General features: G+C 29.9%; 1 protein-coding gene across 1 annotated transcript in view; it reads right to left on the reverse strand.

Annotated features, from left to right (window-relative positions):
- Positions 1-2,714: 2,714 nt before the first annotated feature.
- Pde8 (phosphodiesterase 8) overlaps positions 2,715-25,972 on the reverse strand; it is a 73,649-nt gene continuing 50,391 nt past the window's right edge. The window contains exons 10-17 of the mRNA XM_065514474.1: positions 22,748-22,958; positions 21,031-21,198; positions 20,847-20,954; positions 20,536-20,784; positions 19,318-19,537; positions 19,095-19,255; positions 5,818-6,085; positions 2,715-5,753 (exon numbers count right to left, since the gene is read on the reverse strand). Coding sequence (XP_065370546.1) covers positions 5,608-5,753; positions 5,818-6,085; positions 19,095-19,255; positions 19,318-19,537; positions 20,536-20,784; positions 20,847-20,954; positions 21,031-21,198; positions 22,748-22,958 — 1,531 coding nt within the window. The 3' untranslated portion in view covers positions 2,715-5,607. The remainder of the gene's footprint in view (positions 5,754-5,817; positions 6,086-19,094; positions 19,256-19,317; positions 19,538-20,535; positions 20,785-20,846; positions 20,955-21,030; positions 21,199-22,747; positions 22,959-25,972) is intronic.

Raw genomic sequence — 25,972 nt, forward strand, 5'->3', positions numbered from 1 at the left:
GTACATAGCACCTCAAAGTTGGTCACCTCGGGTCTCAAATTTTTAAAAAAAATCGCCTAATATCCATTTATGATCCTGAGCTGAAATGTTGAATATATATAGTCATTCAGAAGATCTACAAAAATACCCGTACAAGTGTAGGTTATCTCTATTAGTTGAAGAGATATTCAGGTTTATTGATTTATTTTTTTTTAATTTTTAGATATGGCGGGCCTACGGAGGTTCTAAAATATCAGCTATATTGGCAATAAAATTCTAAATAAAAAAAAACTTACTAACAGTTATCTCTTCCCTATAAAAAGTTATACGCATCCAAAGTTGGAACTTGTATTTTTTAAGTTTTTTCCCAATAAAGCCCATATATTATTTCTTTTGTAGAAAAAAAATTCTTTGGGACTATATAGAATTTTTATATGATCCGGAAAGATAACTTAATGCAAAAGCGTGTAAAGAAAAATTTGGCTCACTTAAGCGGACATACCACCCCGCAGTCCTATCCAAACTTGGTCAATTTAAGAAAAAATTTCGGTTTGAGTAAAAAATTCTAAATAGGCAAAGCACCAATCCACGAAAAAGCTCCATATTTGTATAACCCCATATGTTTCTTAAATACCTACTAAGTATTTTTACTATCACACGGTAAATAACGCCACAGTAGACACTTTTCTAAAAAAACTCAGTTTTTGGAACACATTTTCCCCGTTTTAGGAATTTCGATATTTGAAAATAAAAATTTTCAAAAATTCTGATGCCGTTGATTTAAGGACATTTGAGTCTATATTGGTTCCAAATTTTGTTATGATATCTTTAACCGTTAAAATTTTACATTAATTCAAATTTTATATTTTTATTCGTGGAAAATCACCATATGAATTTTTTTTTAGTTTTTAAGGTAAATGAAGTCCCAAAATTTTATAAAATTATTTAATTTTACTAAAATATCAATCCTCAAGTCATAATATATTCAACAATATCAAATACTTATATACAAAGTCTTTATTTACTTCTCAGAAGTTCCACAAACCATGCCTCCTTTGAAAAATTTGTACGTTTTTTTCAGGCCCGCCATATCTAAAAAACCATAAAATGATCTAGCAAAATTAAAAAAAATAAATCAATAAACCTGAATATATCATCAACTAATAGAGATAACCTAAACTTATAAGCTATCAAGGACTATTTATATTCATTGCATTATTATTTTTCAGCTCATTCGGATCATAAATTAATATTTGGCGATGTTTTTAAAAAAATTGAGACCCGAGGTGACCAACTTTGAGAGGCTACGTACTTGCCCCTTTAGCGCTAGGAAGCTGAACAAACGTAGATCAACTTGGAAACAGCTCAGCTCAAAACATGTGAAATTTCGTAACATCATCTCCAATAGTTCCCAAGATACCGACTTATTTCCAAAAAAAAAAGTTTTTAAACCACTGTGCGATGTGTGTAACGCCCAATTAGTCACTGTATGCAGTCCGACACCACTAAATATTAATATTATTACTATATTATATATATTATATCTAGTAATAATATTAATATTAATTTTTAGTGGTGTCGGACTGCATACTACGTGTTACATATCGTTAAAAGTAAATTGTTTTTATTTGTAAATAGAGAGGTATGGATATGTAAACCTTTTGCGAAAATAACTACCTGTAGTATTTGAATATATTTTGATAGACGATTATCTTCCGGCTCAAGGAAAAGGCCCATTGAAACTTATTGAAACCCATACAAATGTCATGCCGAAATATGAGATTGTCAGTTATAAATGTAGTACAAATTCTCTCACAAATAAGTTTTATATAAAAACAAATCAGATTTAAAAAAATTGTGCGGATCGATCCATAATCCACATCCAAAAAATTGAATATCATGACGATCGGTCGGTCCATAAAAAGTAATAGTCCTCATAAGCTTCCACTTGTGAAAAATACTTATGCCAAAATAATTATAACTTATGTGTCATTTTGTAAAGTGATGCACGACAACCTTGAACAAAAATATTGAAAATTATACGTTCGGGCTTAACCGACTTTACTTCCTTAGTTGCTTTAATTGGCTCAGAAGTGTGAAATGCACTTAAAAGAGGAAATCTTTTTTTTTAAATGTATTAAATTTCCCATTTAGGCTACGTTTCCGCATTACCGTAATCGGCACCGAAAACGAAATTCCATACATTTGCACCGAAAAAAAGTTCGTTTTAGAAATCGGCAACGAAACGGCACCGATCAGTAACGAAAAACCTGTCATTTGGGGCCGGAACGAAAACAACTTCAAGTAGGTTGTTTTCGGTGCTGTAGGAACGAAATTATTTTAATTATTTTTTTATTTAAAATTTAAAGAAAATCAAAATGAATAAAAAAATTAATTTTCTTTATTGGAAGAGGAAAAAATAAATGATGAAATTCTATTTAATGTGCGACATCCAAAATTAAAAAAATAATTTCGTTTCTGCTTTATGTCGCAACGCACCCAACTGAAACGAAAACAATTCAGAAACGAGACGGTGACGAACACCAACGTTTTTCAGTTTTCGTTATCGGCGCCGATTACGGTGTATGCGGAAACCCAGCTTTAGTTATAAATTATTACTTATAATGGAATCGTAACCTGTAAATTTAAAAAAAAAATAAAATAAACAAGTAAGAAAGTATGGTCGGTCAAGTCCGACCATATAATACCATACACTAAGTAAATGAGCAAAAACATTTTTTTTAAATTTCAATAATTTATTTTCATGAATGATTTTCGGAAGAGTGCATTATATGGGAGCTATGACTAATTATGGACTGATCGCCATGAAATTATGTCATGTTGTTTATGTCTATATGAAAGTTAGTCGTATTGAATTGGGTTTACCAACAATAATGTTTTTATAACTGACAAAGTCTTGTGAACTAGCTTCTAAAATTACACGCAGGATCGACATACATAGAAGCATTTTGTCCTAATTTTAAATTTTGTATATTACTTGCCAAAACGTATTATTTAAAAAGCCGTTCACATTACATTTGAGATGATTAAGTTGACACTAAAATGATTAAGTTGACAAATAAAAAAACAACAAACAAATTTATATTTCTTTAAGGCATTAAATATGGAAATAAATACTTTATTAAAGATATCAGCAAATTATTTTAAACATTTTAATAATGAAATTGTGAACATTGATGAATTATTTAAGGTTTTTTAGGGAAAAAAGAGAAAACTTCTGTCAAAATTTATTTATCGGTACTACACTAAAAGGTGGCCGATGCTACATCATCATCAGTTTGAGGTATGTTCAGTTGATCCTACGTGATTAATGAAGTTATTAAGATTTAATCATGTCAATTTGAAGTGATTAACAAATCATTTAAATGTATGGATAATCATCTCGATTTAGAAGTGATTAGAGCTTAATCACGTTTGAGATGATTAACTCTGCAAATGTGAACATAGTATAAGTTATGCTTTGCTGTTTGTGTGTTCATATGTTATTTTTCTAAAAAAAATTAAATTATGAAAAACAAAAATTTTGGTATCTGCCATGGTATTTCCATAATTTCGAATTTCGAATTTTTTATATAATAAATTGGGCGTATTTTGACACCAAATTATTTCCAAAATTTGTAAAACTGTATATAAACTGAAAAAAACAAATTTTACCCTTGTTTATCTGATTTGACTCAAATTTTCAGTGTTGTACTTTAAATCACGTGTCACAATAATCCGAACTGCACTCCTCGAAATTCACAAAAAAAAAAACATCCACGTAAATATGTTTGTGCGTATTAATTTAATAGAATTTTAACTATTTGTAGCAATTAGTAAAAATAAAAATAATTTTTTCTTTTTGTTTTTTTTACAAATAAATACATTCATACATACATTGAGACATACATACATATGGGATAGTATATAAATATATTTGACTAAATTTATTTGAAACATTTACTCATGTGTTTCGTTCTACTGTAAACATGCATATATGCATATTTATGTATATTTCATTTATTTTTATAACAACTATTTATTTATTAATTAATTTATTTATTTATGTAGATATTTACTATTAAATGTATTAAGGCTTAGATACATACATACATATAAGTAAAAAAGTGTTTGTGTGTTAAAGTTTAAAGTTGAGTCCAGCCCAAAAGTGAAAACAAAAATCATTAATATGCCGTTCGTTCTAGAAGACATTTCTTTAAACAATTCATGGAGAGAAATTAAATCGTTTCTTTTCCATTTACTATATATACATACATAATTTAAATTAATTTTCTGCATATTATTTTATATTATACACTTTTTAGATTTGTTTATAAATTGATTGATTTCATTGATTCGTTTCATTCTTAAATTGTTTTTAAGTTCTGATAAATGATAACTGATAACTAACATACATACAAATGTTTTGTATTTTATTGTATTATTGAATACTACTTGTAAAGGTATTTACAGATGACAATACTGTGTATTAATACTTTTCGTATTAAAAATATTATTAAATCTAGCCGGTTTGTCAAGAAATCATTTTAAAAATACATTTCTTGTTTACATGGTAGTATTAAAAATATTTGTTTGTTAATTATTGATGTTTTCTGCAAGTTTTATATATAAATACATAACCGATACATATGAAAATAAAAAGTTTTTGAATTGTTTCAAAAAAATGTTTGAATACCGTCTGTAAATAAAAAAAAACAATAAATTGTAGTATGATACACATTGTCGTCTGTAAATATCTTAAATGATACGAGTAATAAGAACATTTGGCCAATTCACAAGGTCTCTTATCAGTCATATTGGCATAATGTCCTATTTCACCACTTTGCGGCTCGGCTTTACCGACTCTTAGGCGTTTGGCGCAGGTCTCTGCTGGTTGGTTACGAAAACACAATAAACATAGCATATAGAGTAGTATTATTTTAGGACATTTTTTGCTTGAAATGCAATAACAACATTGTGAAATATCAGGGCATTATAACAATATGACATGATAGGAGACCTTGTGAATTGACCAATTGACTTGATATAAATACATAAGAAGGTACAAACGAACACACAAAACAAGATTATTGGAGTTAATTCCTTAATAGATGTGATGATGCATTGTATACTATAATATTTAGGTGAGAAGGAAATAATGTAATACGAAATCCTATTGGAAGGCGGCATGACATAACATGACAGGACATGATAAGTAGCATTAGTAGGTCGTAATTGTGGACGCAAGAAGAAACAATATACATACATATGTAAGTAGTCGAGGAAAAGTAAGTAATTTGTTTAAAACACGAAATGAACGTACAATTAATTAACTATTAGCACTTTGCTTGAAACTTATTATTTAAATGTTTTTTTTTTCTTTTTTTTTAATTTTGAGCAGGTATGACTTTTGCGACACATTTAGTAGCCGTGCTGTTTTTATTCGTCTATTCATTAGTTTTGTTTAGCATGTTCGATTGCACAACTGATTGCGTCTGAATGAGTCGTGCAGGCGATTTATTTTTGAACATATTCTTCTATTTCATGTTCACCAATCGAAAATGCACATTGTAAATGTAGCGGTTGGGGCTTTAGGAGTCCCGAGAAGAGTCTCTTAAAAGCCATGTGCTATTTGAGAGCAGATTTCTTATTCATAAGAGACATTTGCTTTGCCTTAACTTCGGCGAGTGTATGAATACCCTGCTCTTCGAATTTCTTCCATTGGGAATAGTTGATCTGCATGTATGTAATCAATTCAGGCATATCGATGAAACCTCAAATAGAAAAAACAAAACATATGAATATATGCAAGTATTGAATTATAGCTGTGATACTTACTGTCCCAGGCATGCATCATGTCCTGTATGATGTATTCTATGAAGCCAATTTGACTTTTTGGTATACTACAGGTGGCACGATCAAACATTGGCATGACGATTGGCAAATCATTAGCTTTCTCTTCGTCAGTTTGCATAAAATATTCTTCGGCAATACGTCGCGCCCATTCGATACAACAAATCATTGGTCTGGCTGGATTGCTAACATCGGCGACTTTGATAAGCATACGACGCATTAGTATTGAACTTTCTTCTTCGCTTTGTACGATCTTGAAAAGTAAATAGAATATGAAATTATTAAAAGTTAAAAAGTTATAATTTATTGACATCACATTTAATGGTGTCTAGCACTTTTTTTTGGCACCAGATAATGTATATTTCAGAAATGTAAAAGCTATGTTCAGATATCTGTCTATTTTTCATTTTTCAATAACATTACAATATTTATTCTCTTAAAAAGTAGCAGATTTGCCTGAGAAAAAACGTGACAGGCGTATTGAAATCTACACAAAATTCTAAGAAAATTTCCAAAAGAGAGTATGGGTCTAAAATTAAAACCTAGCTCCCGCCAAGAGACATAAAGATTTAAAGCGCGTTTTTCGCTTTCTCGCATTCTACGCGGCTGTCAAAAAAGTAGGATCAATGTATTTGTAAGCTGCAAGTTACTAGTACAAAAGCGTAGAATGTTTCTACTTTTATTAGCGTCACAAGCGTTTTTAATGTGTTCCATTTTAATAAATTAAAACATGTTTAATGGTGAAAAAATAAATAAAAGCTGCAGAAAACGCAAAGTTTTTTTTTTTAAATAAAACAGCAAATTTACGCTTAAAAAGCATCGCATGTAACTTGAAGCGTAAAATAAGTAAATCGGTTTATATTTGCAAAAGTTATTAAACTTTTACGAAAAAAGTTCGAACAAATTTACCTGGTGTAGAAAATACTAAAAAAGGTGTTAATGAAAAGTTGAATGAAGTTTTACAATTTTCATTCGATTTAAATATTTAGAACTATGTTTTGTTAAGAACTATGTAAATTTCCTTTATACATTGGTATACATTTTTATAAACTTTCATATCAAAATAAGCAATGAAAAGCGATTAAAATTAAAAAATTTCTCAACTGTGTATTTTGAAGCCACTCTAGGTTTTGATTTTATAGTCTAAAATTTGGACCAGTGATGTTCATCCCATACAACAATTGTTTAAAAAATTTAAACACATTTGTTACGCTCTTTTAAAGAGCGTAATAAATGTCTCATTTTTTCAGAAATTCAATAAGCATTGTTGTTGGTTGGTTTCTGGATGAAGCATAGCAAACACACGCGTTTCAATTACAATTGAACACAAAAAAACAAAGTTAAAAATAAATAAAAAATTTGAGAGTATTTCGGCCGTATAATGTATATTCTTTCATTTCCTTAAAATTTAAGTTATATTCATTTAATAAATTGGTTTTATTTGACAAAAATTCTAAATTTAAACTTTCTTCATTTTGTTGTTATTTTAAGTGTTTGACATTATGTTTGCTGGGTAGCTCTCTCACCAAATATATTCATTTTTATTTTTGAACATCACTGTTTTAGACCCATAGTTTCTTGGGGAAATTTTCTTAGAATTTTTCGTAGATTACGTTTTTGCTATACGCCTGTTAACCAAAAAAATTTACCCTCCCTAATGAATAGGTACATTAACTTAATGTTTTGACCACACTCAATAACGCAACACTCAACACAAAATATTTCCCGTTTACTTAAAAATTTTATAAAAAAACTAGCTGTTGAATATACAGTAGCCCAAAATTCTACATACAGTAGCCCGTTTCTGTATTTCTCGAATCGAAAAACTTTCCGCATGAAACGATTGAATTTCAACAAAAACAGTGTAAAATGAAACAAAATATGTTTTTTCTCGCACAAGTGTTTCTGTATCTTGAGTTTGCGAGAATTATCTGTCATTTAAATAATTTTCCAGCAATTATTGGAAGGATGTGAGAAAAAGTGTTTCTGTAACAATATTTTGCGAAAAGTTTCTCACAAGAACTGTCAAAACAAGTCACATTTGAAATTGGTGCGAGAAAAACAAAATTTTAAAAAATATAGATATTTTTAACTTCGTATGTATAAATATGGAATCCAAATCAGCCGAAAAAGCAAGTAGCACAGAGTTTGAATAAAATAATTATATATACACATGTAAGTACACAAAAATGTGTTTCTAAATTATTTTTTTTAAATTGAGCAGTTTTAAGCGTCACACTTTACTTTTTGTTTTATATTTAAATGATGACAATCAATAAAACACAATTGTTATATTTTGACATTTTAAATTTTTTTAGCCTTTCACTGTTTTGGTTTTATTATAATTTCTTTCTTTCGTTGGCGTTTGTCTTGCATTTGACACATAATTACTGGAAATATTCCAGTAAGAACAGAATCTGTATTGTCTGTTTTCGCATTCAAATACAGAAACACTTTTTTCTCGCACATCGAGAAACAATGGAATTTTTTGTTTCACACTTCATGTGAGAAGTTTTCCGATGCGAGAAATACAGAAACGAGCTACAGGAATTCAAATTAAATTTCTTTCGTTGAAAGCTGTATTTGTAAGTTAAAAGTAATGAAATATATTTGTTAAAAAAATAAATTCACACTAAAAAAGATTAAAACAACATCACTTAAGTCGGGTTTAGCAACATTTCCTATCACGTCCAAAATTTCACCGTTATTAGAATTTTTGATTCTGAGTCAAATAACGAAATTTTGTTTTGCTTTTTTGGGCTTTAATTTTCAAAATATTATGAAACTAATAGCCCCGCCCACCAAAAAGTTTGCGTGACCGAGAATAAATTTTTCGTTATTTTACTCAGAATCAATAAATCTAATAACGGTGAACTTTTGGGCGTTATTTGATTTTTTTTGCTAATATCGACATAAGACATGTATTATTATCTCATAAAAAAAAACTAAAAAAAACTGCTTTAAATTAAAGTAACATAATAATTTTTCCTGTATGTAGACTTTCTTGGGCTACTGTATGTATAATATCCGAAGTGAATTTCATTGAAATGGGTGATGCCAAATCCTAAAATAGCTAATTAGGTAGCTCTGGAATTAAAAAAATAAAATCTTAGATTTTACCATTATATTGCACAGTGGCGCAGAATAAATCTGAAATTTCTAACTGGCTGATCCGATTGGCATGATTTTCACATAGGCTTAGAACCCTTATCAAATACATTCCTAAAAGTTTCTGGAATTCCAGTACATATCGCACACCCAGATCAAAAGTGACACAACTCAAAATTATTTTTTCGGGTTATATAAACCAGAAAAATGAATTTTGAGCTTAAACTATGCGCAATACACTTGTTTATCTATACAAAAAATATCAGTGCATTCTGTTGTTGTTAACTGTTGCTAAAAAAAACACTAATGTCTTTCATTATGTTTCAATTGGTATATATTTATTTTCGATTTCTGAAAAACTAAAATTTTGAGTTGTGTCACTTTTGAACTGGGTACCCACACCCATGGGGGTGCGATATATATGATATGTAAAAAAACTGTTAGTTTTTATAGAAGAATGTTGAAAGAATTTTGTGTAGAAAAGCTTAATTTTATAAACATTTATTTATTATTTATTGTAGCATATACTAGAAAAAATTTAAGTGTACAAAATTGCAATAGTTTTAGTATAATGTTGTAATAAACTATTTTTTAACAATCTAAAAAGTCGATTTTTATCGATTATTCGACTTTTGAGAAAATTTAAAAATTAATCAAACTTGAAATTTTTAATTATAATATTAGACTAGACATGTATGTTATATTTTATATATACAGTACGGGCTCGATTTGTGCAACTACCTATTATTGCAACTGACCGATTAGCGCAACAGCCTATTTTTTAACATTGCAGTCTTTATAACTGCAACTTTTTTCAAAAAAACAGACGCGATAAGTGCAACTTTATTTATTTTTTCATATGTAATATTATTCAGAAGTTATTCTATTCTCTTCTCTATTTATTCTGGTTGTTTTTTTTAATCAGAAGCGTAATTCAAAACTATTTGCCAAATCATAGGCACCTAAAAAATACTTTCACGACGACACTGCTCTCATAAAGAGTTTTGGCTGTTTATTCACAGTTATTTTTTATTAAAATATTTTTTTATTTATTCGAGTACATATTATATTTATTTACACCATTTATTTTTACTTTGTTTTGTTTAATAAAGAATTTAATTAATTTTTGTTAATTAAATTGCATGTTTTTGTTAAAAAAAAGAATAAAAAACAAGTAAGAGTGCTATATTCGGCTATGCCGAATCTTATATACCCTTCACCTTTGTTGTGGATGCATTATTATTTTTTATAATTAGTATATATGTATGTACATTGCCCACTTTCAGCGTACAGCATCCTAAATTTATCAAGAACACAAAAAACAACAACAACGCCAAACGAAACAAAACACCAAAAGAAAAAACAAAATACGCAAGCCAATGAAACCAACACACATCCAAACATACGTTTAAATGTATAAAAAACAACAACGCCAAAAGAAACAAAACACAAAAGAAAAACAAAATACGCAAAGCATGCACATCCAAGCATACGATTTGTTGCTTTTTTGTCAAAAAAACCAACACACAACCAAACAAACGTTTAGTTGTATAAAAAACAACAACAACGCCAAAAGAAACAAAACACAAAAAAAAACAAAATACGCAAAGCATGCACATCCAAAAACATACGTTTTGTTGCTTTTTTGTCATGAAATTTTCAGAGGTTGTCTCGGATTTTTGTTCATACATATATCTTCGTTATTTATGGACGGATTTTGCTGATTTTAAATAGCAAAATTCTCGAAAGTATGTCTGACAGAATTGTTGAAGATTTGGATCCGGGAGATATCTGGGGCCTTCAGAAAATTGATTTTAACAGACAGACAGACAGACAGACAGACAGACAGACAGACAGACAGACAGACAGACAGACAGACAGACAGACAGACAGACAGACGGACATGGCTTAATCGACTCCGCTATCTATAAGGATCCAGAATATATATACTTTATAGGGTCGGAAATGAAAAATGTAGAAATTACAAACGGAATGACAAACTTCTCACGAAGCTGAAGGGTATAAAAAGTAAGTTAATATTTAGGAGTAAATCATTGCAGAATAGACAAAGTACAATTATTAGAAAGTATGTTCTCAATTATGCATTTCCATATAAAAAAGGAAATGTCTAAAAAAATAATTGAATTTAAATTTTTATTACAAAAAATTCAATTCAATATATTTTTAAATAAGTGTATACTAATTTCAATTAAAACGTTAAACATTTATAAAATATCGCGACAACAAATTAAAAAAATGTAAGTGATTAAATACACAGTTTGACGTTTTAGCGTAAACACTGGAAACTCTCTCTAATAATTGTACATGGTAACTGATTGTACCATGAGAGTAACAAAAACTTAAAATAAAAATTTTATAAAAAACAAGTAAGAGTGCTATATTCGGCTATGCCGAATCTTATATACCCTTCACCTTTGTTGTGGATGCATCATTATTTTTTATAATTAGTATATAGGTATGTATGTACATTGCCCACTTTCAGCTTACAGCATCCTAAATTTATCAAGAACACAAAAAACAACAACAACGCCAAACGAAACAGAACACCAAAAGAAAAAACAAAAACAAAATACGCAAGGCAATGAAACCAACACACATCCAAACATACGTTTAATTGTATAAAAAACAACAACAAAGCCAAAAGAAAAACAAAATACGCAAAGCATGCACATTCAAACATACGATTTGTTGATTTTTTGTCAAAAAAACCAACACACAACCAAACAAAAGTTTAGTTGTATAAAAAACAACAACAACGCCAAAAGAAACAAAACACAAAAAAAAAACAAAATACGCAAATCTTGCACATCCAAACATACGTTTTGTTGTTTTTTTGTCAAAAAAACCAACACACAACCAAACAAACGGTTAGTTGTATAAAAAACAACAACAACGCCAAAAGAAACAAAACACAAAAAAAAAACAAAATACGCAAAGCTTGCACATCCAACCATACGTTTTGTTGTTTTTTTGTCAAAGCATGCAATACATTGTGTTTTTTGATGAAATTTTCAGAGGTTGTCTCGGATTTTTGCTCATATCTCCGTTATTTATGGACGGATTTTGCTGATTTTAAATAGCAAAATTCTCGAAAGTATGTCTGACAGAATTGTTGAAGATTTGGATCCCGGAGATATCTGGGGCCTTCAGAAAATTGATTTCAACAGACAGACAGACAGACGGACAGACAGACGGACATGGCTTAATCGACTCCGCTATGTATAAGGATCCAGAATATATATACTTTATAGGGTCGGAAATGAAAAATGTAGAAATTACAAACGGAATGACAAACTTATATATACCCTTCTCACGAAGCTGAAGGGTATAATAATAGCGTATATAGTGGTTGCTTATTGCAACATTTCGAATATCGCAACAACCCCGATTTCCTTTCAGTTGCGCAAATCGAGCCCGTACTGTATTAACAAAATGTATTTCGATGTTCATTCATACAAAAATAATTACCAAATCCAACATTAGCTCAGATATCTTAATTTTATATAAAACAAATTTAATTTTTTAATGTGTTTTTATCATTACTTAAGTGTTAACAAGATGGTTCGATTGACAGCTATATTTTTGACCATTCAATTTAAATACAAATTAATTTTGAGTAATTTCACTTTCAATGGAATTTTTCACAACTTCTCACGGAAAAGGAGATAATTTTCAAGCATCTAGATAATTTGTAACGAGCGTAACGTAACGTGCGTCACAAAATGTTCTCGGCTTTTTATGGAAACGGCAAATGTTTGTTCATGCAAATAAGTTATGTTAGAATTTTCTATCATTCATCTTTCATTGTAAAAAATTCGCTAAAATTACGAAAAAACACTTCAACTTTTAATGTTACTTCCATTTTTTGTAACGTGCGTCACAAAACTTTGCGAACAATTATTTCGCAAGAAATGGCAATTAAAAGGTAATATCTTATGCCATTTCGAATTACTCTTAAATCTCACTATAGCGTATAGTATACGTTGGAGGTATCTTAATTGAAAAACCAACAAATTTTCATATTTAAATATGTACGAATGAAACGTTCGTCACGAAGGATTTGCCCATATGAGCAATTCCATGTCATCGTACGTGACATTTGCATATAGAGTGGAATAGATTTTGCAAAAATAAGAGTATCTGAAAAATAATTTAGTCTTTATGTTCTATTCAGAGGGTACTATATTTTAAAAAATAATAAGTTCTTTCGAAACATTGTTGTCCAAAATATCGAGCGAAATAAGGGTATATCGTACGTGACATAAAACAGAAGTAATTTTGAGGTACAAATATGCGAAAATTTGCGAATCGTGAGAGCTGTTATGTTTTCTTTTAATTTCTTACACTAAACCAAATATTTTTCATTTACAATCAAAAGGGAAAGATTTTTTACTTTTGTCAAATTGTAGGGATTTTTTGCAATGGCAATTTAAAACTATATATTTTCCAATTATAAAATTAAAAAATATAAAATTTGTTTAAGTGTATCATTAGAAATTCGTAAATTTGATATAATATGATGTAAATAATAAATTAATATCATCACCGCTTTCAAACTATATAGTGATTCCTCTTTTTACGCTATTTGACAATTTCCTTAAAGAACTAGATGCGCTGATAATTTTTGACAATTTCAAAATCTACGGGTAATGGGGGCCAGTATGTGGCCCCTCAAATTTGGTCACCTCGGGTCTCAAATTTTTAAAAAAATCGCCAAAAATCAATTTATGATCCGAATGAGTTGAAATTTTAAATATAAATAGTACTTGAGAAGATATACTAAAATACGCTTAGATGTGTAGGTTATCTATATTAATTTAAGAGATATTTAGATTTATTGATTTATTTTTTTTATTTTTGCTCGATCTTTTTTTTGTATTTAGATATGGCCCGCCATAGATATGGAGGGTCGATCTTTTTTTTACAAAGTCAGCTATATTGGCGATAAAATTCTAAATGATATAAAAACAACTTGGTAACAGTTATGTCGTCTCTATAAAAAGTTACATGCATCCAAATTTGGAACATGTAAAACCTAAAAAAAAATAATAATATGGTGATTTTCTATGAAGAAAAGTATAAAATTTTAATTAATGTAAAATTTTAACGGTTAAAGATATCATAACAAAATTTGGAACTAATATAGACTCAATGTCCTTAAATCAATGGCATTATAATTTTTGACATTTTTTATTTTGAAATACCGAAATTCCTGAAACGGGGAAAGTGTGTTCCAAAAACTGCCTACTGTGACGTTATTTACCGTGTGATAGTAAAAAACTTTGCAAGTATTTAAGAAACATATAGAGCTATACTAATGTGGGACTACTTTGAGGATCAATGCTTTGCCTTTTTAAAAAATTTTATTCAAGCCAAAATTTTTTTTTAAGTTTGAATAGGTCTGGGGTCGACTAGGTCCGCTCAAGTGAGCCAAGTTTTACTTTACACACTTTTGCATTAGGTTCTCTTTTAGGATCATATACAAATTGTATATAGTTCCGAAGAAAATTTATTCCTACAAAAAAAAAATATATAGGGACTTTTTTGTGAAAAAAAGGAAAAAAATACGGCCCATTTTACATGTTCCAAATTTGGATGCATGTAACATTTTATAGGAACGACATAACTGTTAGCAAGTTATTTTTATCTGATTTAGAATTTTATCGCCAATATAGCTGACTTTGTAAAAAAAAAATTCGACCCTCCGTAGGCACGCCATATCTATAAAACCAAAAAAAGATCGAGCAAAATTAAGAAAAATAAATCAATAAACCCAAATATCTCTTCAACTAATGGAGATAACCTACACGTGTAAGCTTATTCTCAAGTACTATTTATATTTTAAATTTCAGCTCATTCGGATCATAAATGGATTTTTGGCGATTTTTTTAAAAAATTGAGACCCGAGGTGTCCAAATTTGAGGGGCCACGTACAAGCCCCCATTACACGTAGGAAGCTGAACAACTGTAAATCAGCTCCAACCATATAAAATTTCATAATAATATCTCTAATAGTTCCCGAGATACCGAATTATTGCAAAAAAAAATACGTTTCTGAACCACTGTGTGTCGTGTTATCGATATATTACAAACAGAATGACAAAATCAATACATATGTATAACACCTTTTTTTTTGATGGGGGTTTTGTTTTTAATATCGATTCCTAATAAGGTGAACGCCAAACTATAACAAGTACTGGCTAGGGTTTTAGCTGTGAGTATAAACTTTTTAACATTAGTTTAAAAAATTAACTTGAAAACGAATAACAGATCTCTTGTTTAGCAACAAATTTAAAAAAAAAGATTTCTTAGATTTTTTCCAATAAATCTAGCATTTTTTCCTAATTAAGTTTTGGCACTAAACGGCGATTTTCTTTTTTATTTAATCGAGTTTATTCTATAAATGCATGATAATAACTGATAGCAATATAATATACATATCGCACTCGTTCAACAATACTGTATTAACTCAAAATTTTAAAATTGTCAGTAGAGGGCAAAAACTGTTTGTGATTACATTTTAAGAGAATTTGAAAATCCGAATACATCATATTAAGCAAACTCCATTTGAAAATATATTTACATTGTTTTTCTTTAAAATGTTTGCAATTATTGCAAAATAAATCTATTATTTTATCAACAAAACAGTATCAACGCAAAATACAACCAAATTTAAATAAAACAATTAGATTATTTTTAACTTGAATAAAGGTTCAATTCAAAATAATACATTTTTTTATGAAAATATACGATGTATTTCTATTTAAATTTTTGTATTAACTCAAAATAATACCTTTTTGTTGATACAAGGTAGTCACTAATTATCACGAAAATGGTCTCAAATGTGGTTTTCAAGATGAACGATTAATCGGAATACGTTGAAATTTTTACAGTAGATAGATATTGATGTTGTTAGTTGATTTCTTGCTAAAAGTGAATTTTTAAAAATTTTTAATTAATACAGTATTGTTGAACGAGTGCGATATGTGTTCACATCAGTGAACAATATCATATCCGCATCACTGATGACAAGCATCACCCTCATCTCAACTGCAGACAACTTCTGTTTGTACACAAATGTCAACTGCAGCCAGTGGTGTTAGGTGTGACGATTTTACGTCATTTTGACGACTTTTTTGAGTAAATTTAGTGATTTGACATTTGACGATTTCTTTTGTAAATTCGCTAACATGCCGACGATTTTTCCACTTAAATTTTATTTTAAAAATTAAAATAAATATGTAAAAAAGAGAGGATTTTTTTCTTGAAATTTGTGTAAAACTAAAGATTTCTCAATGTACAATTGAAATTTACATATTCAACTAAGCTACTGGCTTATATGCAGGGGAATTCACCGCATTCGTGAGCTATCGTATCGAAAAATAATTTCGATATCGAAATTCTTGCTCGATATCGAATGCCATAATCGCAAATAACAAAATTACGATGCATTTTACTCTATATCGAATGCGGTAATTCGGCCCAGAGCTTCGAATTAATTCAGTGTGATCTTTAGCTTTTTTAAAGCCTTTTATTTAAATAAAATTCTTTAATTGTTAAATTAATTTATTATGTAATTAACTTGTAAAAAAATTCATAAAATTTGTGTTAATATTTAATCTAATCAAAATCTAATTGAAGAAAAATGAAATCATTCAAAACATGTTTAAAGCTATTTTGTAATGGATTTGAATTAAGTAACATTTTAATGATTCCATAAGGAATTAATTCTCATAGGAATGAATTCAATACATTTGAAGGACAAATGAATTAAGTCTATGAATTAATTCATAATGAATTCATTACCGGAATGGTTAAGAGATACAGTTTAATTTGATTTCGAAAATGGAATCAAGAATTAATTATATCGAGTCTTTACTTATAAGTGTAAGTTCTTTCGATTTTAATATTTTCTGGAAAAAGGTCAAATCAAACAATAAACCAGCGTTTCCGAATTTATGTGATTTTGTAAATGAATAATAGTTTTACAAAATTCATCAGTATTTTTAGCCAAATAAATATAAATAAAACTAAGACAAGAAATTCTTTGAGACAAAAACCCTTGACGAATTTTTTTTTTTAAAATAGTATTTCAAAAATAGTTTTTATGTGAATATTATTAAAAAGTTAGTATCAAAAACACTGTACTGAATAATATTAATGTACTTAAACAAATACTGTTAATTTATCATTGTTAAATTCGATGTTTTAAGTGTTTTATTGATGCTTTTTATTTAAAGAAAAATTAATTGAATGAACACAACATGATTTTAAGTCTTGACGATTTTTTTAAATTTTTGTGACGAATTTTTTTATAATTTTGACGATTTTTCCAAAAAAAAAAAGCCTAACAGCACTGACTGCAGCTCCCTTTTATTCCTACTCTCTTTAAACCTATCCTAAGAAGAACAACAAGTGCGCTTATTATCGTTTAGCTAAAAGTGTAAAACTAAGCTTAATAATAAATAATTAAATACCTAAAGTGTAACCCTAAATGGGATTAAATCCTATTTCAGGCTACCTAACTTTTGTACGGCTCTTCAGGCGGAAATTACGGCCATTAAACGTGCATCCAACTGGCTGAGGTTTTATCAAATATCTGGTGATATATGTATATTTACCGATAGCAAGGCTGCCGTTAACGGAATAGCGGGTGTCTTTACGACATCTAGGTTAACCGAGGAATGCCGGGTATCCCTTAATGAGATAGCGAGACATTCTAGGATAACGCTTATATGGGTCCCTGGCCACGATGGTAATCAGGGTAATTGTATAGCTGACGAACTGGCCAAAATGGGGGCGATGATGGATGATGATGAGATCGACCCCTTTTCTGGTATTTCCCTTGCTATATGCAAGATGGCTGTTCAGCGGACACTATATGAATCTGCACAAAGCAGGTGGACCAATGAGTCTTCCTGTGTTACAACGAGGTCTACTTGGCCCGTATATGATGCCAGCAGGACGAATCTACTTATGGAATTTCGTCGTGAGCAAATAAGGCTAATTGTCTCCTTCATTACAGGACACTATAATTGGGACACATGCTAGGAGATTGGGCCTACGGTATAATGACTACTGTAGGAGCTGCCATAATGAAGAAGAGGATGAGACGGTGTCACACCTATTCTGTCAATGCCCGGCTCTGATAAATCTGAGGGAACGTATCTTCGGAACACCATTCCTATCATGCTTAGATGAGCTATCAAGGATAAGTCCTAGACGAATCTACTCTTTCATCAGAGAATCTGGTTGGTTTAGCCTGGAAACAACGGACGTATAATTAATACCAAGATGTTTACCCCCTGGGTATCACAATGGGATCAGTTTTGAATGGACCCAAGTGAGCTGCTTGAAGAGTGGCTACCCATGGAACCTAACCTAACCTAACCCTAAAAATAAACATAAAAATTAAAAACCCTAAAATACTTATTAATAATACAGTAGTTTTGACTTACCTGCCTTTCACTTAAGAGCATTTTGCATATAAGTGCACAAAACTTGTGTTTTGTATATTTATTTACCAAACTCCATATAAATTCGTTAATTTAAGTGCATTGTTCATACCTGCACATTTAAGATAAGTGCATAACACTTTTGGAAGCTGTAACTGGTTTTCATGAAAAAATTTCATTTATCTGCCTAATACAAAATTAAATCAAAACAAAATAAGGAAAATACGATTTTGAAAAAATGAAAAGTTTGCAACTTCTTAATAATTTGAAACGTAGCTAAAATAACAAATTTGTCGTTATGTTTAGACGGAAAAATCACAAAGCATCATGTAAATTATTTGCCGTTAGCTGCTTTTTTTGGGCAGTAAACTTAAATGCACTTCCCAGCATCAACGAGCACGTAAGTGCATTAAGGTTAACTTCATTTTTATCTTACCTGCACAAAATATCGTGCAAAGTTGGTTGTGCAGGTAAGTCAAAATTACTGTATAAACCTAAATAAGGGTTTATATTATTAATAAGTATTTTATCAACTGAGTTCAATAAATATATAAATTTTTTATAACGTTACCCGAATATAAATTCTTCTTATTTACCCTTTCGAATTCCCTCGTAAGTACCCTAACTACTTATCCCCCTCTAACCCGTTAAAAACAATATGTATAATTCTTTACTTACATCTCTGGGCTCGACTTCAGAACCAAACACACTAACAAATTTGGCCAAATGTTCAAAATGACGTGTCATTTCAGTGGCCAAAATCATGTCGATAATAGTACTTCTTGCCAATTTGTAAGTATCTTTATCTAAATTCTTAAAAATATTGACGTTGTCATCGGCTGTGAAAGATAAAAAAATGCAAAATAAATTTGAAGTATTTTGATTAATTGTAGTTAAATACCTAATGCCAATCTAAAGGTAGTTGATGCATGATGTGATTCGAGAACGGTTAAATCGTTATACATTATAGCCAGTGGACTATTTGAGTTACAGAGAAAAGCTGATGAACGTCCCGGATGGTCAACATCATGGGCAACGGCAGCAATTAATGCTGTAGCCTCTTCCAAACGATCCATAACTAAGTCTTTGGCAGCCAGTTGTGATATGAAAACTCCAGTTGCCTATAAAGAGATGAAATTAATTTTAATTCCAAATATAACAAGTAAGAAAGTATAGTCGGTCAAGCCTGACCATAATATACCCTATAATGAGTAAATGATTAAAAACATTTTTCTTTTAAAAATAAATATGTATGTAAATTCAATCATTTATTTTCGTGACTGATTTTAGGAAATTGCCATTCTATGATTTATTTCTGTTGAATTGTATTTGCGAATATTTTTAAGAGTTTTGTGCTCGTTAAAGTGATTTTCGGAAGTGAACCTTATATGGAAGATATGTTCAATTATGGACCGATCGCCATGAAATTAGATCGTTTGATTTATTTCCATAAGAAACTCCTTTCCTTTAAATAATATATGACTTTCGGAAATGGGCTTTGTATCTAGCTATGGCCAATTATGGACCAATCGCCAGGAAATTACTTTCTAATTTGTGTTGAATTTTTCGGCATAAAAAACAGTTTTAGGAGTTTTATACACGTTAACGTAAAATTTTTTATGCAGTTCCTGTTTGGTCAAAAAGTGCAAATTGTCACTTAAAAAGTCTCCAGATTCTCCAAAATAAATTGCTTAAGTTAATTTATAACCAAGTGATTAGGTCCACTTTCCTAAGCTACAAGTACGATTATGTTGGTTGTAAAACGTATGAAATATGAATTTAGTTTTTCAAGTAAAACTAAAAAAAAAATATGCCACCGTTTTCTAGAGCCATTTATTTTTGTATTATTACAATGATGTGTGGGCACCTCTATATATACGATCCACTAAATCAAATTTTTTGTGTATATTTAGGAGTTAAAAAAGCAACTTTTAACAGGTATCCTAATAGCCAGCCAGACTGACGGACATTGTTAAATCAACTCAGAAAGTGATGGTAAGTCGATTGGTTTACTTTAAGGTGGGTGCTAGGCTAATATTTTTTGGAGTTACAAACATCAGCAAATACGCATAACACCCTCCCCAATACGGTGGTGTAGGGTAAGAAAACTAAAATTTACCTGCATAACGTCCGCTGCATGAGTGCTGTTGTGGTAGGAGTTATCGGCGTGATAATGACTTTCCATTAAGGCCAACCAATTTTTACATACGGATTCATCCACACCAAGGGTACAGAAAACATCGAAACGCCTGAATATTTCCATACCCAAGTACAAAAGTGGATGTCTTTCGGTGACGTCTTCTAGTTTAAAAATATTAAATTCCCAATTTAGAGATTCTTCCAGTATTTCCATAATGAGAGGGGTTGCCTATTAACAAATAAACACATTTTAAAACTCGCACTAACTACTCATAATTACTCCAAACTAACCTTCATTTTAGCTGGCATTATTCCAGGAGTGTTTGTACTATTGCAGGGACGACCAGACTTTACAATTGAGTCATTCGAGCTGCGTCGAGATGAATAAACATTCGGCCCCTAAAAAGTGTTTGCAAAACAATGGGAAAAGATCATTTCGTATTGACACGAAACTTTTCTAAATACAGATACTTACTGTTAGAAGGGCACCTATAAGATCGGTAGCAATCGGATCATCTGGTCGAATTTCCTTCATTTGAGGGCTGTATAATCCTTCACGTTTCAAGAATTCCATTACCTTATCAATTAGTCGTGCCTCATCTGTTGAACAATTCTCCTGTACTTGTGATAGTAAATTTATTATCTTCAGAGAGGATCATTGTTTTTTTTTTTTTGGATTATTTGTTGCATTTTTGTTTGAAAAGTGCAGTTTGTTGTTGAGTGCAGTTTAGAAAGAGGCGCAATTAACCAACGATTTTTCAGTTTTCGAACAAACGACAAATCGAACGAAGGGACGAAATAACAAAACGAACAGAACGCAGATCAGTAAGATGCAATAGTGTTAACAGTAAACGAACGCAATGCAGTAAATAAAAAAGGAAAAATTAGTAAATTTAAATATAATAAAAATACGAGTACTTAAAAAAGATATAAATAACAAAACAATGCAGATTAATATACATTATGGTGGGTGTTGGAAAGCATAGAGTAAGTTCGGGTAATGTGGTATACCTATTTTTTATTTGACTATAATTTTTAGAATCTTAATTTGATTGGAACAGTTTTCAGCTGGTGTTTTACTACAAGTGTTAGGTTTACATTCATGAAAGTAAAAAAGTCTTTTAAGTTAAGGTTTTAGAGAAATTTGGGAAAAAGGGAAAAAAACCCATAAACAAGCCCTTGAAAAAATTGGCGGGTAATGTGGTGTACCATGTTCTTTTAATATTGTATGCTAAACCACATAACCGATGCATAGTATTTTAATTTGTAAATGAGTTGCGTTTTATTTAAATCATCTTCCATGGTTGCGGTTAAAGTTGGCGGCTGACCAAGCTTACCAGAAGCTCCTCAATACATTCATCGCTTCGTAGGAGACATTGAATGACTGATGCGAAAAAATTTCCATTTGTTGTTTCTAATAGCTCTGATAGCATTCTTCAAATCTTCCGCTGCCCATTTTCATATTTCACATTTCTTTGGCATATTATTTGCTTGAAATTCTTTAGCTATACCACATTAGCCGACCACGTGGTTTAATGAAATTATTATAAAATTAAACATATACACTAAATATACTATATTGTTCTTCTATAGCAAAATATTCCCATTTGACTTTAAAATTAAATTAATGAAGTTTAAAACACGTGATTGTAGAAAAATATTAATTTTTAACAGATCACAAAAAAAAGTAATGCTGAGAGAAAAGCAGCTATACCACATTACCCGCCTATACCACATTACCCGAACTTACTCTAATACCCTTGTACTAACTAACTCCAGTTAAAACTTCCCGATTGATTCATCTCATTCAAATTGAATTCAGTATAAAGAATTCAGATGAAAGATGCTCTGCAGCATTTTGAAAGCAACTTTTGTGACGATAAAGTTCAATATCTAGAGATAATCTATAAATATACCCTAAGCTAACTTATACATATCATTAAAATTACAATAATATGGAATTGGTCTTACTAATTTTTTTTTACATATTTTGGTTTATAGGGTTGGTTAGTTGGGATTATTGAATTTAATGAAAGTTTAAAAAATAAAGCACTTAGTATATACATATGTATGTAAATATATTTATCTTTAACAAAGAAAAAAATAATAAAAATCAAAAACAATACGAAAATGTAACATTGTGTAATTTTTGGTTTGCTTTTAAATTGTCTAATGCGACAATTTAATCTTACCTTTGTTATAGGTGCTTCTAAAGGTAACGAAGTTAGTTTAGCTAAACTTGTACGCCTCAGTCCATCAGATGCGATTGATCGTACATCGAAACTTCCTCGTCGTATAGAGTGAAGCGAACCACGAGGAGCTTCTTTTGGTTGTGGTAGCGTTGCTATGAAATCCGTCTGTCCACCAGGTACATCGAAATTAAAAACAAAATGTGTAGGAGTTCTGGTACAAAGACAAAGTTAAACAAACAGAACTATGTATTAATATACATATGCACGTAATGAATAGTAATTATATTAGCGATAAAATCTTAAACAGTCCAAGTCTCGTATACAAATTTGTCGCCTTCAGTTTTCATTTGCCATCCAATAAAGTAAAAATATTCTGAATCCTTATCGATTAAACGAAGCCGTGTATTTGTTGAAATATATTTTCCGAAGCCCCAAATATCCTCATTTGGTATCTACTAGGGTATTCAATCGATTAACCGTTAATCGGTTAACCAAAATTGATGATTTTCAAATAACAAATAAACCGATTAATTTGTGTCGATTAACCGATTAACAGAAATTGTTTTTTTTTAACTTTATATAGATATATAGTTTTAAACACACACAATTTATTTCTCAACTCGTAAACATTCCCTTCTAGCAACAGTTTTTTGAAGCATAGTGCGAAAACTGACACTAAGGAATTTGCAAATGACCCTTTTTTCTAGAATGTTCTATGATGAACTTTGTCGTAATGAGTCGGAGAACGATATGGTAATAGGCGAAACTGAAGACATTACTGAAACTAGTCTTTTATCACAACTTAAAGAAACTATTAAAGTATTCAAAATCTAAAAAAATGCAAAAAGGACTCACATGGTATGATGGAGGATTTTATATGCTTACAAAAAACTAAAAATTGAACTGAGCAACTGGATTATCTTTATCATGCCTTACTATCGATTTCTCCATCATCTACAATCAGTGAGAGATTTTTTCAATTCAAGTTTTATTAAAACTAAAAAATCATTTAAATTATATTCTTTTTTTAAAAGATTATTTCAGAAGATGTTTATTTATTGTTTTGTTGAAATGTTATGTTTTGTTTGTTTTTTATATTTTTGTTCTTTTTATTAACAAAATGCTTATCTAAGTACACAAGATTCTTGTTTTTATTTTCAATTTAAAATTAAAATGGAAATTATTCGGTTAATCGAATAATTTAAAATTAACCGATTATTAACCGATTAAATCTAAACCTCGATTAATCGATTAAATCAGAAACCCGATTAATTGAATACCCTAGTATCTACACATTAGACATAATAGAATCTTGGTTCGGACACGTAAATGGCCTGGGGAATTTTAAATAACTTTAACATTTTTCGGAACAACATTCTCAGAACGAGAATTACGCTTTCCATTATTTTGCATTCAATTGCAAAAGTAATTATTTAGTAGCATAATTTTTACAAAAACTGAAAATCATATTATATTTTAATATAAAAATTTTAAATATTTTTATGCAAACAAATTTTTAATAAAAACGAACTTAAGCCTAATTAAAAATTTACTTTCAAATTATTAATTAACAAATTTCTTTAAGTTTATTAGTTAAAAAAATTGTATGATAATTTTTTTTCTGAAAACAAAATTCGGGTTATAAAATAACATTTCCGACATTTTGACCCATTGTAGGTCCTAAAATATAAGACGAAATTTTTTCACTTTTTTTAGAATAACTTTCTGAATTAGCTGTTGGCCAAAAACTGAATATAGGGTTTTACCACATTTTGGTAGTAGAGTAGAACCTATACTGTGATGACCGTCTGATTTTTCCACTATTGCACTGTGCAATTTATCGTGTACAATGAAGCATTTCCCAGCAAAAACTTGGTAATGACTTGCAATTACTGAACAGCTTACTTTTCAATGACTACTTCATACCACCTGCATTACATATATGTAGTTTAATAATGGCTGGCATATAATCTAAGTACTTGTTTATTAGCTGAATTACGAAATTCAGAATTATTTCATAATGAAACGCTTTAACGTTTTATTAATTAAATGTTTGTTGATAAAAATCAAATACAAATCGATGTACATCTGATGAATGAGATGAAAAATAATATTTTGTATGTTATACTTATTTAAGTCCCTATTTGTAAGCGAACGTGACAATGACTTGTTTAACTCTCTATTTATAAGCGAAGGTTGTACTTGCCTCCAATGACATCACCGTGTTAAAATAATGTGTTAAAATGCCAATGTATAAGTGGTGAAGAATAGTTATATAAGCTTTTTAACTCATTACTTTTCAATGTAAGTTTTTGCTGGGGTGCTTTAGTGAAGACGACAAAATAAATGTGCTTTGCAGACCTTTATAACTTACTTATCAATGACTACAACATACCGTATGCATTACTTAGAAGTACAGTGCACTCGCGATAATATGAACACCCCAAAATATGAACACTTTTTACTTCCATAGGGTACTCTAAAATATGAACTTAGTGAACTAAGCTGTTCATATTTTAAAAGCTTTTTAAAATATTGTTACGAAATTGTACTTGAGTTCAAATATAACGATTTTAAGGGATGATTTAAAAGTAGCATAATGCTTTCAAATAACAGTGCTGTAATAGCAAACTGTAACATATCTGTGGGCATTATTAAATAGAAGCTTTCAGTTGACCATTGATCGTAAGTTGGCAACGCTGTATATTCGAATATTCAGTTAAAGAACATTGTAGAAAGTACACGACAGATGGCGTATGTATTAGTAAGATCTAGAATATTCGAACTTTGACAGTTAAAGAGCAATCTAGAGTGCAGATGGCAGTGTTATAAATAGTGGCAGAGGTTGCAGCCGTTAAGGAGTTTATCAGAGACGCTTTTCGAATAAACATCAACTAAGTGCCTTAAAGTGTGTTGTGTTTTTCAAGTAAATTCGTGTACATTATAAATTGTGTCTGTATTTCTGACAATTTATAAACGTGCATAAAAAAACATTGAGTGGCTATTTAATTCTGTGGTTGTTGTACATTTTGAATAAATAAAGAGTTGTTACAATTTTTAAACTACTAAACGGCTTTTATTTGCAATCAAAAGTACACAGAAAAAAGTTTCAACATAAATATTATGATTTGATTTCATTAATTTCAATTCATAACATTTATAAATAATTTCTTAAATATTAAGATTTTTTCATATTTTATGTTTTCAAATTAAATCTAGAAGGCT

The sequence above is a fragment of the Calliphora vicina genome, chromosome 5 (genome assembly GCF_958450345.1).
Source record: "Calliphora vicina chromosome 5, idCalVici1.1, whole genome shotgun sequence".
Taxonomy (NCBI): domain Eukaryota; kingdom Metazoa; phylum Arthropoda; class Insecta; order Diptera; family Calliphoridae; genus Calliphora; species Calliphora vicina.